The sequence below is a fragment of the Herpailurus yagouaroundi genome, unplaced genomic scaffold (genome assembly GCF_014898765.1).
Source record: "Herpailurus yagouaroundi ecotype Mexico unplaced genomic scaffold, PumYag 140, whole genome shotgun sequence".
Taxonomy (NCBI): domain Eukaryota; kingdom Metazoa; phylum Chordata; class Mammalia; order Carnivora; family Felidae; genus Herpailurus; species Herpailurus yagouaroundi.
Window position 1 is genome coordinate 65,023,638 of NW_024412395.1, and position 17,019 is coordinate 65,040,656.

Here is a 17,019-nt window from a genome sequence, read left to right on the forward strand (position 1 = left end):
TTTGAAAAACCTCAAAAAGGGCAAATACATATCTTTTATTCTAGCAGTTTTGTTTGTGTGGGAACGTATCTTTTGGATATAATTAGACAAATGTACAAAATATGAGAATATTCATGAAAGTTTGGTTTGCAATTATAAAACAGTTTAATTTACCTAAATGCTAAGCACAAACTGATGAGTTATCTAAATGGTTATCTCTCTCCCTCTCTCTTTCTCTATCAAGCTTTCTCACATTGTTTAAGGCTTTGCCAGTCTCTGAAAACATCATCACTAAGTTGAGACCAGGATCATCATAACTTTCCCAACCATCCAACTACATGGGTTTCCTGTGACCATATCTGAGGATCAATGACCTATGTGATTGTGACATTTTGGTTCTTAATAGACTAATAGAAGTAAAACAGTGAAAGGTAGAGTAGACCCTCTGAGATAGTATAACCAAATGCTGTTGATTCTTTTTGTTTTTCCATTGTCTACTTGTATATTTCCAAAATATAAATTGAATAATATGCCATTATATACTGTAATTTGTTTTGTAATACTGTAGCTAGGCCATATCTTCCCACAAATTCTTTTTAACATTCTTCTAATTTTATAATTCTTGCTGTCATCCCTATCTTGACATTTAACACTAAGAATTTGTTTTGAATGACTGCCAATAAATTGTTCAGAAAGCTTTTGAAATAGCATTGATATTTCCATAAGTCTCCCAGGTATTATCTTGTACATTTCTTTGTGTGGAACTTGAACTTAAGTTTTCTTTTCATTTGGCATTCTCAAAAGAATTTACTTGGTTTCTATTATTTACCTTTCAAAATTATTCTGCTAGATATAAAATATGATGTAGGACTTCATTTTTGCTGCAGAAAAATACAAGAAAGGATATAACGGCTGATAAATTCCAGCTTAAACTAACCAAAGTATTTGACCAGGCCTATAAGCTCTGCAGCTAAAGAGACCACCAATATTAGTCAAGCTCGTTTACCTTATCAAGCTCCTGATACCTTGATATCAGGAAGTGTGTCACTGCGAGAATTATGTGTACATAGAGGGAGAGTGACATCAGTAGGAACACTTGAATGTAGCGTGGTGCTTCTTAACAACCTCTACAAGATTAAAGCAACATTTACATTGTAAATATACACAGTTCTCTAAATGCACATCCGAAGTCTGATTCCAGCCATGTCAATCACTCAGTTATTCACAGAAAATATAACAGTAGTGGCATTTGATAATTGATGGACTCCTTGATATTTAACTATGCCAATGGAAACAAGTTAATTCAAATCATAATGGCTAATTTGAAACAGTATAGTGAAATTCTTGACATTTCATATACTTGCTTTAGAAGAGCTTTGTTTTTTGTTAGAAGCACTGTACTTTTAACTTAGCTTTCTAATATATATATATATATATATATATACACACACACACACATATATATATATATAATGTGTATAATAGAAATTAATTTATATCCTAAAGATTTTGTTAAAAATGGTCAAGTCTAACTTTCTTGTTTATTGTCTCTAGTTTCCCAAGGGATCTGGTAGGACATAAAATTAGCCCTATTTGTTAAAATACCATTATTTATAAATAATTAAAAAATTATTTGAACATTAGTTCTTACATTGGTATTTCAACATTTTTTTGCTTTCTTTGGCACTTTGATTCTTTTAAATGTTTATTTTAGAGAACTTGACTTTTATTTTCTTTCAAATTCTCTGTTAGCATCCACCTCCTAGCACCCAAACCCTCTTGATTGAATGACTCTTTCTTACAATGGCAGGTAGTATTTTCAGTAAAGGTAATGCATATCCTTTTAGGCCACTCAATTCTGCACATCGAATAAGTCACCAATTCGACTTTTTCCTCCCTACTGCAACTGCCTTAGGAAAGACTCTTAATGTTTCTTACCTAGACCATTGTAATATCCTACTTACGCATGTCTTTCTCTTTAATCTTGTTCCATGGCAAAATCTCATGCATACTGATGCCAAATGATTCTTGAAAAAATGAAAATTCCATTGTAACACTGCATTGTTTAAAATCCTTCAGTGTTTCCTCCAATCACATTCCACAATATGATAGGCAGGTTTGGTTTGGTTAGACCTTGTAATTCATCATTTCTCATCATTTCCACACATACAGTCTGCTCTAACCATACTTGTCTCTACCTGCATTTCATTTTTAGAATATGCATGCTCCTATTTCTACATTTACACAAAACTTTCCTGAAATATTCTCTTACCTCCAACATCTATCCCTTCTTCTTCATGCTTTTTTATATCCTTGAAGACCCACATCAGATGTCACTTTTCTCAGGTAACCTTCTTGGGATTTTTTGGGCACCCCAGTTCCGCCCTTATATTGCACAATAAAATAACCAATAACTGCTGTTATCTTTTCCTATCTGTGTTCTTTTTTCTGCAAAATCCAAATACACATACACTCAAATACACTTACCCACACAGTTACAGACATACAGACATAAACCAGAGAAAGGTAAAAACATTTTCTTTAATCTTTTTTAAAAAACCCTAGCCTTTAAACAGAATGGCTGTTTTTACTGCTCAATAATTGTCTATTGATTAAGTCTTGATATGACTTCAAAGTTTTAGGAAATAGAGATGTCCAAGAATATAAATACCTAAAACTTAGAGCTAAAACTTCCTCGGCCTATTATGCTCTAATTCTAGATCTTTTTTTTTTGATCAATAATAATGTAATGCATATTATAAAAATGTAGCTGGGGCGCCTGGGTGGCGCAGTCGGTTAAGCGTCCGACTTCAGCCAGGTCACGATCTCGCGGTCCGGGAGTTCGAGCCCCGCGTCAGGCTCTGGGCTGATGGCTCAGAGCCTGGAGCCTGTTTCCGATTCTGTGTCTCCCTCTCTCTCTGCCCCTCCCCCGTTCATGCTCTGTCTCTCTCTGTCCCAGAAATAAATAAATGTTGAAAAAAAATTAAAAAAAAAATGTAGCTACTTTTAATAGTCGCACCAAAACAATGATATGAAAGTTTAATTTTCTTTAAAATACTTGTATAATTTAGATGTTTATGACATGATCTACTTTTTATCTAAATTTAACTCTAAATAGTTTTCTTCACAGATATGTCAGTCAAAGAAGCATTCTCAAAAATATCATCTACATTATTTCAAAAGAATTATCCTGGAATAATCTTATATATATATATATGTATATATACACACCTCATATAAATCTCATCAGTTAAAATAGTAGAGACTATCTGAAGCTTAAGCTATCATACCACGTAGGTGAAATTAAGTAGGCATAATGCAAGATCGTTTGGGATCCAACATTATTTCATCAGTATGACTAACTTTTTTTGAGGTGGGAAAATTCTTACTTTGGAGAATCTGATTCACATATAAATTAACAAATATTTATTAAGCAGGTATTGTATATACCAAGCATTGTTCCAAGCCCCTGGAATATGTCAATGTACATGTATAAGGCATTTATTAAGATTTTATTCAATCACTTAATAAAAATGTGATTAGTGTATATTTTATTCTCTTAGTGTCCTACTGGAAGACTCTGACATATCACAATGCATAACACCATGAGCATTCATAAGAAAAAATAGTACTTTATAAAAATTTAAGTGTATTTATTGAGAGAGAGAGACAGAGAGAGAGAGAGAGAGAGAGAGACAATCCCAAGCTGCCTCCCCACAACATGGAGCCCGATGCAGGCCTTGAACGCAGGAACTGTGAGATCATGACCTGAGCTGAAGTCAGACACTTAACCAACTGAGCCACCCAGGTGCCCCAGAAAAAATAGTAATTTAATTATTTTTTAAAAATGTTTATTTATTTATTTTTGAGAGCGAGAGAGCAGGGGAGGGGCAGAGAGAGAGAGGGAGATAGAGAATCCCAGACAGGTTCTGTGCTGTCAGCGCAGTGCCTGACATGGAGCTCTAACCCACAAACCATGAGGTCATAACCTGAGCTGAGATCAAGAGCTGGATGCTTACCCAATTGAGCCACCCAGGCGCCCCAGTACTTTAACTATTTTTAATAACCATACACTGTCTCTGTGGAAGACTATAGTGAAAATATTTGGGGCAAAGGACCACTTTGGTGTCTCTTAAATCATGCCACATACATGGCTATTTATTGATTCTATTCAAGTTGACATGCTTTTCCCGGCCAAAACTTTTCAATCCAAAAACTGACCCCCTTTAATACAGATGAAAATATGCCCGATGTAAAAAGAATTTTGAAAAGAGCACTATTTATTTTCTTCCCAAATCTTGAATTATTTGGGAAATAGGCCTGATATTTGAGGGGAGGGATTGTTTTAAAGCACATTAGTAGAGATTATTTGCCTTATGGATTAACATAAAACATTTATTCTTAGAAAATATGGAAAGGACCAGATACTTTTCTAATATATAGCACATCAAAATGATGATACTTATTATATATAACTGAAATATACAATCTAGTTAAATTTGTTTGAAAATTAGTAGTTTACAAGACTCTAGTACTTGATGTGAATTAGGCACAGAATTAGGCACCTTAGCAGAAAATAGTAAGAAAAATGAAAATTTTCAATTCCAATTTATATAAAGCTTAGATATATCTTTGATATAATGTAATAATATGCTTTGGTATTTTCACAGGCCAAAGATACAAAAAATATTTTTGCTAGAAATGAGTTGTCACAAATGTCTTTTCCTTAGATGAGGTAAAAAATAATGTACTGGAAAATTCCAACAGTAACAATAGTAACTTTAACATTGCCATAGAGCCAAATACTATTAATCATTTCCATATTTCTTAATAGAGGCTCAAAGAACTGAAACAAAGGGAATTTGCTCGAAATGTAGCATCTAAATCCAGGAAAGATGAAAGAAAACAGGAAAAGGCACTCCAACGCCTGCACAAGCTGGCCGAGCTAAGAAAGGAAACTGTGTGGTGAGTGTGCAATAAAAGCTTAACTTTTCTTAAAACACGATGACCAAAGGGAAAAAAAAAAGACATAGAAATAAAGGGCGCAAATCTATTTATTTCTGTACCCAGAATAAGGCACTCACATTTTCATGGCTTTCTGTGGGCTGTAAACAGTAACTTGAATTTGAATTTTATGCAAACACCTGTTTAATATACATTTCAATAAAAAGGCAACATTCCTATAATTTTAGTTTTCAAGAAAATTAATTTCACATCGCTCTGCTATTTACACTTAGTTGAAACCTCTTCTGTTTCTTGGTGGAAATTCAAAATATTTGATTGAAGAAGAGAACAAAGCACCATCTCATGACCTTTATTATAAAAAGAGTTTTAAGAGAAAATTATTTATAATTGAAAATTTGGAGGACTTTTATTGAAAGTATCTTTTATTTAAAAAAAATAAAGATCATGAAGGCCCTGTGAACTGCAGAGGCAGGTCAAAATTAGTTTCATTGTGAATAAACAGTAATAACTGTTAGAAGTTCAAAGCTCTTACACTTTGACCTGCTTCTCCAGTGTGTAGTTATAATGTTATAATTCAGAATTTACAATACAGGACAGGGAACTGTCATAAAAAGAAGACAACTTTTTAGAGTGTTCTCTCCCTCCACCTCAAAACAAATAGGTCCCTCTTTTTTTGTTTAAAACAAAACTATTTCATAGCAAATCTATTTTATGCTAAATATAGTGTTGGGGAATATATTGGTATATCATAACATTCTTTGGAATGTCAAATTTGAAAAACTCAAAATAAAATTTAATGTATTTTTAATCCTCTAGGGAACTATCAAAGACCAATATAACTGCTATTCAGTCATACCAACAGATATTTTTTCTCTGTGTGGCAGTAAGTGAAAAATTATAGAACTTCAAGTTAATGTTATAGAGAACCATAGGGCCCATGCAATTAAATGTCCTAGAAGTAGCATTTGCAAATGTAAATTCTGAAACATTTAGAGAACTAGAGTTAATAATAAGATATGTATAAAAAAAAGAGCAAAACTTATCTAAATTACTTTCCTCAGTAATAGCACTTATTTCGTATTACACACACACGCACACACACACACTTTTCCTATTAATTTGAGGCCTCTAAAGATGTGCAGTGAAACAATCCATTGTGTTAGAGATTCAATAAAGAAAACATTCAACTAAAAATATTGGGGGACACTTGGAACTTCTAAGAAACTAAATTTAATAGAATGGAAAATTCTGCACAGCATGACTCTCTTTGGGTAAAGATGATATTTAGGTAACTCCTTGTTTATATGCCACACAGTACAGTTCTTTTAAGAAAAACTCACTATTTATGGTGTCCTGCAATGCCAAATAAATAGAAATTGCATCTTAAGTAAATAGTCTTTGTCCTACACTTACTATTATATTATATTATTTACAACTTCAGGGTAATTTTTTTTAAATATTAAGAATAGCAATTCTAAATAAAATTCTAAAGCCAGTATTATCTCAGTTAATTTTGCATGGCAGGACTCTACTTGGCCTGGTGTAGACTCTTAGTGAACATTGATTGAATTGAATTGTTGAACCGAATTCCCAACCCTTCTGAAGTTATAATTTTTTAAAGCTGTCTTCATATTCTCCATGTAGTATTAACGATGTTAAGTATTTGTAAATTTAGATAGCTTTAGAGATTCTACAATATTCCAAAATATCACTGAAGAGGCCATGGGATAAAGAACCTTGGTCAGGAAGCACTGGTTGAGAACATAGGAATGTCCTTGACATTGCTGTTAATAGTTATAGAAATAACTTCGAGACAGCTTCTCCAAGTTATCCCAAACAATAATCAGTAACTAAATGCAACTGTAGCACTATGAAAGAGGACCTTACGAAATGAAAGTAATTCTCCTATACAGATCTTAAAATTTGAAAAAGAAATCTTATAATGATGTGTCTGAAATGGGGTGTTTGAATATTTTTCTTCAGAAGTGTCCTATCTAATATGTACTTTTCTGTTTCTAGTGCTCCTGGAAGTGGCCCCATGTTCAAGTCAACAACTGTTACTGTGAAAGAAAATTGTAATGAAATTTCCCAAAGAGTTGCTGTGGATTCAGTTAATAACCAGGAAGATTTCAAATATACTTTGATTCATAGTGAAGAGAATACTAAAGATGTTACCACTGTTGCTGAAGATCCAGAAAGTGCAAATAATTATACAGCAAAAAATAACCAACTTGGGGATCAAGCCCAAGGAATTCACAGACACAAAATTGGCTTTTCTTTTGCATTTCCAAAGAAAGCAGCAGTGAAGCTGGAGTCCTCAGCTGCAGCCTTCTCTGAATACAATGATGATGCCTCTGTGGAAAAAGGATTTAGCAGAAAAAGTAGATTTGTCCCTGGTACTTGTCATCTTCAACTATCTTCACCAACAGATGTGCTTTTGAGTTCTGAGGAGAAAGCTAACTCTTTTCATCCACCAGAAGGAATGTGCACTGAGAAAGAAACTGCTCAAACTCAAGAGATGAAAGAAGTTTCTAGTGAAAAAGATACATTTTTATTACCTTCATTTTGCCAGTTTCAACTCCCTTTATCTTCGGATGCAGATAATTGCCAAAATTCAATCCCATTAGCAGATCAAATACCACTGGGCGATGTTATTATTAATGAAGGCATACCTATGAGTGATAACAGTTCCGAATTGTTAGGAAATAAATCCACAGTTCTCGATATAGCTAATGAATGCATATCTTTGCAAGCTATCACAGAGGAAAATGTTAAGGACCATGATACATCTATAGTTGAAGCTGACAATAAAAATTATGGTCCTGAGATGTTGGCTCCTTCAAATTCTGAAAAGGAAAATATAACCTTCCATAAAAAAAAAGATTTATATAAAAGACCATGTGAACCATTTGTACCCGTACTTAACAAAGATGGAACCACAATTCTTCAGTGGCCATCAGAAATGCTGATTTATACATCGACTCAGCCATCAATTTCCTATAGCTGTAACCCTCTCTGTTTTGACTTCAAGTCCACTAAATTAAACAACAATCTAGATAAGAATAAACTGCCGATAAATGGTCTTTCTTCTCAGCAGAAGGGAGAAGACATTTGCAAGAGACCAGTTTCAGAATGCAAGAACACACCTATTGTAGGACTCACTGATTATGACACTGGAGGCAGCAGAAATCAATGCACCCAGGTCATTCCTCTTTTGGTTGGTGGTACTCTTTCCAATACCTGTAATTCTGGAAAAAATGGGAATATGGGTCAGAGGTATAAAAATATTTCCTGTAGGATCAGAAACACAAAAAAATACAATTTTACTAAATGTCAAATGAAACAGGGCACTCTAGATGAGAAATATCACAAAATAAGATTGAAAGATACTCATGAACACTGGTTCCATAAAAGTAGAAGGAAGAAAAGAAGAAAAAAGTTATGTCAGCACCATCATGGGGAGAAAACCAAAGAGTCGGAAATTCAATTCCAAATGGAAACGGAAAACAGTTACACTGATATAACTAGGAAGAATCTACTGGAAACAATTTCAGAAAGGCAGTATTTAGCTGCAGGGCAATTATTAGACTCACAACAATTACCTGATAAAAGGCCCAAACCATCAACCATATACTTAAGTGAAAATGAAGAAATGTGTAAAGCTCAAAACACTGAAAATGATAGCAATGACGCTAAGAGTTCTAAAAACCACTGTACAAAGAGCTCAGTTGTTTTCAGTGAACAATCCAATCCAACAGTGATACAGTCTGGAAAACATAATTTAACTTACTCCAGAACTTACTGTAGTTGGAAAGCCAAAATATCCGGCTGTAGTCAGGATCACAGATGCCTAGTTCTTCAAAACGACATGAGCTGCCTGAGCCAGAACCAGGCTGTTAAAAGAGGTTATAATTCTCTCATTAATGAATCAGAAAGATTCCATCGAAAACGTAGACAACATTCATATTCCTATTCTTCGGATGAAAGTTTAAATCGACAGAATTATTTACCAGAAGAATTCTTGAGGCCCCCACGTGCTTCCGCTCCCTGCAAGCCTAAAAGGAAACGGAGGAGAAAAAGAAGCAGATTCCACATCGGGTTTGAAGCTTTGGAACTCAAAGAGAACACAGATCATCCCAAGAAGGGCAATTCTTCCTTATGTCACCAGGGGGAGTTAGTAAGTGAAGACAAAACAGGGGACATAAAACCACAAGAAGTTGCGAATGCTGAGAAGAACTCAGAAGAAGCAGAGGGAGAAGAAAACCAGGCGACTTTGCCCCTGGGCGGTCCCCTTCCTCCTGAAGCCTGTGGTGAGGCTGCGCAATCAGTGCTGGAGACACCTTCTGGGGACTCGAGGGACATCTCCCACCCACGCGCCACCTCTGTCTACCACGTAGCCAGTGCCGCAACAAAAGAAGAAATTGGCAATACCTTGCTGCAACAGAAAGAAAGAGGTGAGGGTATAAATATTCATGAAAAGCAAATTCCTTTCAAGGTGCCTAATACCGACAGGAACTTCAGACAGTCGCAACCGAAATCGTACCTCTGCCATTACGAACTGGCAGAGGCCCTTCCACAAGGAAAGGTGAACGAGGCCTCGACCGAGTGGCTGCGTTTCAATTCGGGAATCCTTAACACACAGCCACCATTACCGTTCAAGGAAGCACATGTCAGCGGTCACACCTTCGTAACGACGGAGCAAATCCTGGCTCCATTAGCTCTGCCGGATCAGGCGCTGCTGATCCCCATAGAAAACCACGATAAATTCAGAAATCTGCCTTGTGAGGTCTACCAGCACATCCTCCCGCCCAACATGCTGGCCAACAAGGTCAAGTTTACTTTTGCTCCGGCCGGGCGCCCCCCGCCCCGCCCGCCTCTGCAGCCTCTGCAGCCTCTGCCTCTGCAGCAGCCCTTCTGTTCTACCTCTGTAACCACTCTGCACCACGCGGTTCTGCAGCAGCACGCGGCGGCCGCCGCCGCCGCCGCCGCCGCTGCGGCCGCAGGAACCTTCAAAGTGCTTCAGCCCCACCAACAGTTTCTTTCCCACGCCCCAGCTCTCACCAGAACAGCGTTACCTCAGATCTCAGTGGGACCGGTCGGACCAAGGCTTTGTCCTGGGAACCAGCCAACTTTTGTGGCTCCTCCTCAGATGCCAATCATTCCAGCGTCCGTTCTTCATCCTAGCCATCTGGCTTTCCCACCTTTACCCCATGCCCTCTTCCCTTCACTGCTTGCCCCACACCCTACTGTCATCCCACTGCAACCCCTGTTCTAGTCCTCGCCATGAAAGGGAGAGAAAATGTTCACGTGAAACCTATTGCTATCTGCGTCAACGCTCATCTAAGTGGATAATTGCCTATTGAAATGGTGGAAATAAACTAGCCAAACTATGGCCTCATTGATAGGAAATCATTTACTGTAAGTGTAATGATGCAAATAAATTATTAAGTTTCTGATATATAATATTATTAAGGCACTGAATAGTTTGAAAACCAATACAATATACGCTGTACATTAAAATGGTGTCTTAAGAGTATGTATAATGTACATAAGATATATTTATAGTACTGTAATTTATGTTGTAAAGTATGCTCCTTGGTTTTTTTTAAATCTTTGTGTATTTGCACCTACTTAATGTTTAGACAAAGCTGATGGCACTACGTTTTGTACCATGTTCCTTGAAACTGTAAATTCAGTGAAATATATCTCTTGCAATAAATTTTTGTTAAGTATTTAAGTAACTCAAACTTTGTTTTAGTTCGTTTTCGCTGTTTTGGGAATGTACAGTAACAGTAGGTTTTGGATTTACATTGTTTCTTCTGTCCATTGGCATCTCTGAACCTCAGAGGCTCAAGAGAATATCTTCGGAGTCCACCAATACTTAAACTGTGATATCATCTTTCAGAATAATTATAATAACAGCTCCATTTGTTTTTTCTGTTTGTTCTAATGCTGCTTATACTCAGAGTTTACTATATTTCCTGAACAATTGGCCCTCTAGTCAATAAACCATTTTTGTAAAAGTAATGTCAGTAGGGGGAGGGATAACTCAAAAAAAATGCAAAGTACATAGTATTCTTTCAGGAACTGTAAAATAGCACTAGTGGACAAGAAATAGCAAATAACCAATATAAATTCTTATAACATCTTTGTATGTTAAAGTTCTCAAATGTATTATGTTTATTTTTAATCGTTGCAGGAAATATATGTATATAATAATATTGGCATGGATTAAGGAATGGGTTTAATTAATAAATCACTATCCATATATAACATCTTGGGCAGAATGGCGTAAACACAATCTGTATCTGGATATACTCTTAATTGAGAATCTGGAAGTGGGAAGGAGAGTAAATAAATAGCTCTTCCTTCTGCACATCTTTCTAGTAGTCATGTTTGTATCATATTTCCAAATCACCAAAGAGCAATTAGAAAAATTTCACATCACCCTTCCAGATTCTGCTTTATTTTTAAAGAGCTCTGCATGATTATTCACTCAAGTGCTTCTACATGTACTAAAGAATATAATTATTCAATAGAAAACCAGGGAACATCACACTCTTCCAATATGTACGTGCCCCGGTCCGTGCCACTTGGTGAGAAAGTCTATGTGATTCGTAGAGAAGTTTCACGTGACCATTTGCAAATGATAAAGGGTTATGGCAGTCCAGGAATGAATCCCAGCATCAGAGAGGACAACTGAGTTCGTCCAAAGGGAGAGCAACATTTATGCCATGGTGTACTGAGAAAATGCTAATTCCTATGTCTACTGTAGGAATGTGTTATCCTAAGTGATATTGAGCATAAAGGTATCTTCCCATAACAGAATCATCTGTATTGAATTTTGTTTTAAACAGAGTGGAGAAAGGAGAAGATCTAGGTCGTTTACTTTCTTGACTATTTGTCATAATAATCATTGATGTAAATGTTTTCCTGAAAAATGGTTGTGAGAGATTGCATATGCCATTTCATGATTGACAAATAAGAAAATAAAAATAGTAAGGGAAGCAATTCCATTTCAAATGTTCTGAGATAACATGTTCCAAAAATGGGAACTAAAATTGGAACGGATGATTTTTCCCCAAGCAAAATGTTTGAAACTATCTTTGAAGATAAAATAGATGGGAATATCTACTGGGGAATGCTGACCCAGTTCATTTTTAATCTGTCAGATCAGGATTGTTGTTTCTGCTGTTTAAAATCAAACCAAGTGTTCAGCTTTAAATATGCAGATTTTCTCTCTTCTTTTTGTCATCTCCTATATGCCCCTTGTACTTCTCTTACCTCTTGTTCTTATTCTTTAATTCCTTTTTCCTTTGATCTTTTCCCTCTCAATTTCATTATGGACACCATTTGTGTATATGTGTGTCTCCTATTTTTCTTTCTCCATGTTAATTATTCCTTTTACTTTTTTTCTTCAATTCTGGTGCTCTCCTACATTTCTTTTTGTTAAATGACTTGGTTAAGCCTTCTTAACTATTTAGTTGTAACAGAATATACTTGATGACTTGCAATCAAGTTATTAGCTATGTGATAGAGATTTCTAGAAAGTTTGAGGAAGGAAGTTCTCAGTTAAAACTACTGAAATTCAACTTGACAGATAAATTAATTGGTTCTCATGTACATCAAAGGCTGGAGAAGAAGTGAATGTTAGTTAAGCACACCAAAGCCATTCTGATTATAAATAATTAATTTAATATTCAGTATATTTGACAAGATATTGCTTACATAGTTGGAGCATCTGTTATACATCCAGGACTCAAAATGAATGTATGATGAGACACTTGTTACCTGTTCTGATAACACCAATCCCAGAATCAAGGGAATCAGGCTGATGGACTGAAGATCAACAATGAGCAAAGCCATCAGACAGCTTAAGTTAGGTTGGACTCAATAGTCAGTGGGGCTGTCAGAGGACCACCAGTCATGCTCATATTGTTGGCAGCAGGAATCAGGCCAATGTAACAGCCATACTCTGGAATTAGGTTTGGTCACTGGTTGATGGCTTGTTCATGGATTCTGGAGCTGAAATCCGAGGCCTATACAGGTGCAAATTATTGTGCATTCTATACAATTGGGAGGTTTAAACAATTCCAACACTATCTCTTACCCACCATCTCTAGTCTGCTAGTTATAAGCATTGCTATATTTGTTATTTTAAAGATGAATGATTTGGAATATAGAATAAATCTGAACATGGAAAGTAACTGCAGCCAGGTAACAAAAGGATTCACATTGGATGACAGAAAGGGAACTCATTCACCACGTCGACAACCATCGCTCTCTCTCTCTTTCATTAAGTCTAATTATATAGATACAGATATAGATGTATCTCCAAATTCTTTTATGAGTTGAACAGCATATCAAACTGCCCATAGGGCATCTCAACCTGAATATCTGCCAAGTGTTTTGAACTCAAAACTCAAAGTCAAGATCTTTCATTATTGGTCCCACTGAAACCTGGTCTTTGTCTTGTGTTTCTAAGCTCTGTGAATGCAATTAAAAGAAGAAGAAAAAGAGAAGAAGAAAAATAAAAGAAGAAAAAGAAGAAGAAGCAGCAGCAACAGCAGCAGCAGCAAAACACAATCTTGTTATCTGAATCAGAAGCCAGAGTGTCATGCCCACATCAAATCAATCAATGAACCATTTTGGCTCTATTTCCTTAATTATTTTTTTTTTATTTTTTTTTTTTTTTTTTCTGTCTGTACACTCTATATAGTTCTAGCCCTAGTAGTCCATAAGCTGAATTGCTGACTTGCTGTTATAAATTAATGTCTCTTTGCCCAATTTCCCGTTCCTCCTAGGCATTGTTTCCACTGCTGCCAGGAATACATTTTTAAAATGCAGACCTTTTAAGATGCTCCCTTATTTTAAAACCTGTTATGGAATCTCAATTATTCTCAGAATAAGCATGAAAACCCTGAGAGTATCGTGGGAAATCTATGGTGAATTAGATGTCAGCCTCTCTACTCAGGACCATCCGGTCCAGCACTCCTCTGGACCATCCATTCTAATTGACTTAGTTACAATCATCTCTGAATTTGTGTGATCATGTTTTGTTATCCTGAATGCTTTCTTCCTCGTATTTTTCTTTACTTGAATAACTAGTACCATGTCACACTCCACTTGAGTGTCAGTTTCTTTGGTCCTTCTTTCCCAGATTCCCTTTGCCCCCCAGATAAGTTAGCTTCTTATTCTCTAGGCTCACATAGCATGCTGTGCACAAATTTTGTTATAAACACTGTGTTGAATATATTATTGTGTTTTTCACACTCACAAGATTGAGTTCCTTGAGTCAACGTAGTATGTGACTCAATAAAACCTCAGTAAAAGTTTGTTGAATGAGGGAATAAAATGAGTTGGAAAAAATGTAATTAAGGCCTATACAGATTGCATTACAGAGTTCCAGAACTGTTATCCATTTTTACTCCAAACTGGTCCTACAACAGTTTAAATGAAAATGTATTTTTTTCCACAAACTAGAACTTCAAGACACCATTTAGCATGAATTAACTTCTTTTTAAAGGAATTACGAATCATTTCAAATAGAATTCCATAATCAATAATCAAAGTATGACTTGAACCTTTTTCCCCACCCCGAGAAGAAGGCACAAGCTTCACTATATCTATCTATCTATCATCATCTATCATCTATTTCTCATATTTCTTTTAGTACTTGTCATCAAGCATTAACACATGATGTGTCAGACACTAAATTTGGGGGATAAAGAAACAAAAAGGACCCCTCATGTTACTCAAATGTTCAAGTCTGGAAAAAAAAAAGAACAGACATACAAAATCTTATATTTAGCCATCCAGTTTGCTATGTTATTATTAGTCGATCAAAATGGATTGAATTTATATTCACTGATGCCCTTTTTTCCCCACTGTGTGTCAGTCTCCATTTCTCATTCTCGTCCCCCCAACACACACACACACACACACACACACACACCCGCTGCTTATTTGCCTACCTAAGCCACTGTCCTTGGGAGTGAAATTTGTTATCAGGGAAGCTTTCCAATAAGCTGTTTATTTTCTCTCACAAATAAAATTAGATAAAGGCTTAAGGCTCACTTACATCATCAGTTGAGGCCCAGGGTTTGCTTTAGAGTTAACAGTAAAAAGCTGTGCAATTTGTTCTGAGGTGTCAAATATGACTGAAATCTACCCCACCATCTGCCGGCTCTATGGATTGTGTCCCCCTCTCCCACCCAGCATCCTCTGCATTGGTACAGAGGAAAAGGGTTTTTTTTTTTTTGTTTTGTTTTTTGTTTTTGTTTTTTCACAAAAAGGCAACATTGCTCACTAACCCAAATTCCTAGAGCAAGATCCTTTTATTTATTCATAGATGCGTCTTGTATACTAGCACCTGTCCTGAGCCTTCAATACTTGAGAACATGAGCTTGGAATCTACTTGAACCTGGGAGCTCTGGGCAAAAACAAACAAACAAACAAACAAAAACTAGTAATGTAACAGACTTTTCTCCTTTTTTAATCTCCTAAAATCTTACTTTTAATTGACCTAATTATTTTTATCAATTATATCATTTTGTGGTAATATTTTGAATATGTTGTTTACATATTTTACTCATATTTTCCTTTTTTGGATTCTGGTTTTAATGGCTGCATTTTATTTTTTATAAATTTCTCTCTAACATTTTTATGGAGTATATTTTCTATATCTTTAGTATCTTCGCAGCATTTAAAATATATTTTAGATTTTAAAATATAGATCTCATCACATGCCATTGAACTAATCATAATTTCTGTTTAATATTGTTTCCATCTTTTTTGTACTGATTATCTCTAAGACTATTTTAATTCTCTCATTGAATACAAATTGTATTTTATTCTTCAATATGTTTATTGGTAATATAGGGAGAAAGTATAGGTTCTTTGAGAGGTATATATATTGCGTGAAGGAGTTTTAAAGACAGGACTTACATTTAGCTTTCAGTCTTCTCCAAATAGGTTCTCCTATTCTCTTCCATATTCAATTTCTATAACCAGCAACTACTCTCAGAACTGAACAGTCATCTAGGAAGTCAGATTCAGTGACCTAGAAGAGAGATTCTAATGTTCATGCATGAAACAGCACACCCCCCTGCCTCACTGCCTTGGTTCAACAACTGGACTTCTAACTGACAAATCCTCTCAATGAAAAAGCAAGCTCATTGGATACCCTACTTAGTCCATGATCCACTTTAAAAAAGACTAGCTCTTTGGCTCCTTCCAAGCTCCTGTCCGCACTTCCTGCTGCCTGGTGTTTATAGTGCTCCCAATTGTTTTGCTTTTGTATGGTTTCCTTTTGTATTGCTCCCAATTGATCCAACCTCTTTTCATTGCCTGAACTTGCTACCTAGACACTGTGTCTTATCCACCTAATTGTACTTGTTGAAGCTAACCTCTGTACCTAAGCTGATTATGTCAGCCCTAAATGCTTATTGACTTACATTGCCCATTACCCCCTTTTTAATAAATTCCCATCATATCTCTTGAACTCACAGAGAGTGAGTTTTAAAAAAACCCAACATTTTAGCTGCCTCAGTTTTGCAACCTATATTAAATTTATAACAATCTTTGAAAACTAAGTTTCAAATTAATGCTTTCAGTTTCAACTAATCTGCTTACATTTTCAGCATATTTTTTAATCGAAATTATTTTACAAGAGGCTATTACTTTAACTTAAGTTGGTAAGACATTAATCTTCACATTAAAATGGTAAAAGAAAAACTGATTATAGGTTTTATTAAATGGCTTGCATCCCCAGAACAGTTGTACTAAAATAAAAATGATAGAAATATGTTCTACTGATATGAGAAATCTATTTTCTGTCCTGAAATGCAACTGTCCTGACCATGACCTTTATGAAGCCATACTATTTCTTAGGTAGAGTCAAACACAATGTAGTATTTTATATACATTTTAGATATTAGCGGTTTTAACTGCGTTTTGTATACCCAAGGATTGCCAATGTACTTGCCTTTCCCCTGTGCTAATATATAATACTACTTTGACATTGTCTTTTTTAATTGCTAACCAAAGATTTATTTGTGAAATTGAGAATCAAAA

General features: G+C 35.6%; 1 protein-coding gene across 1 annotated transcript in view; it reads left to right on the forward strand.

Moving 5' to 3' along the window:
* Positions 1-11,169, forward strand: part of ZNF804A (zinc finger protein 804A) — a 288,577-nt gene extending 277,408 nt beyond the window's left edge. Inside the window, exons 3-4 of the mRNA XM_040475589.1 lie at positions 4,814-4,944; positions 6,964-11,169. Coding sequence (XP_040331523.1) covers positions 4,814-4,944; positions 6,964-10,219 — 3,387 coding nt within the window. The 3' untranslated portion in view covers positions 10,220-11,169. The remainder of the gene's footprint in view (positions 1-4,813; positions 4,945-6,963) is intronic.
* The last annotated feature ends 5,850 nt before the right edge of the window (positions 11,170-17,019 follow it).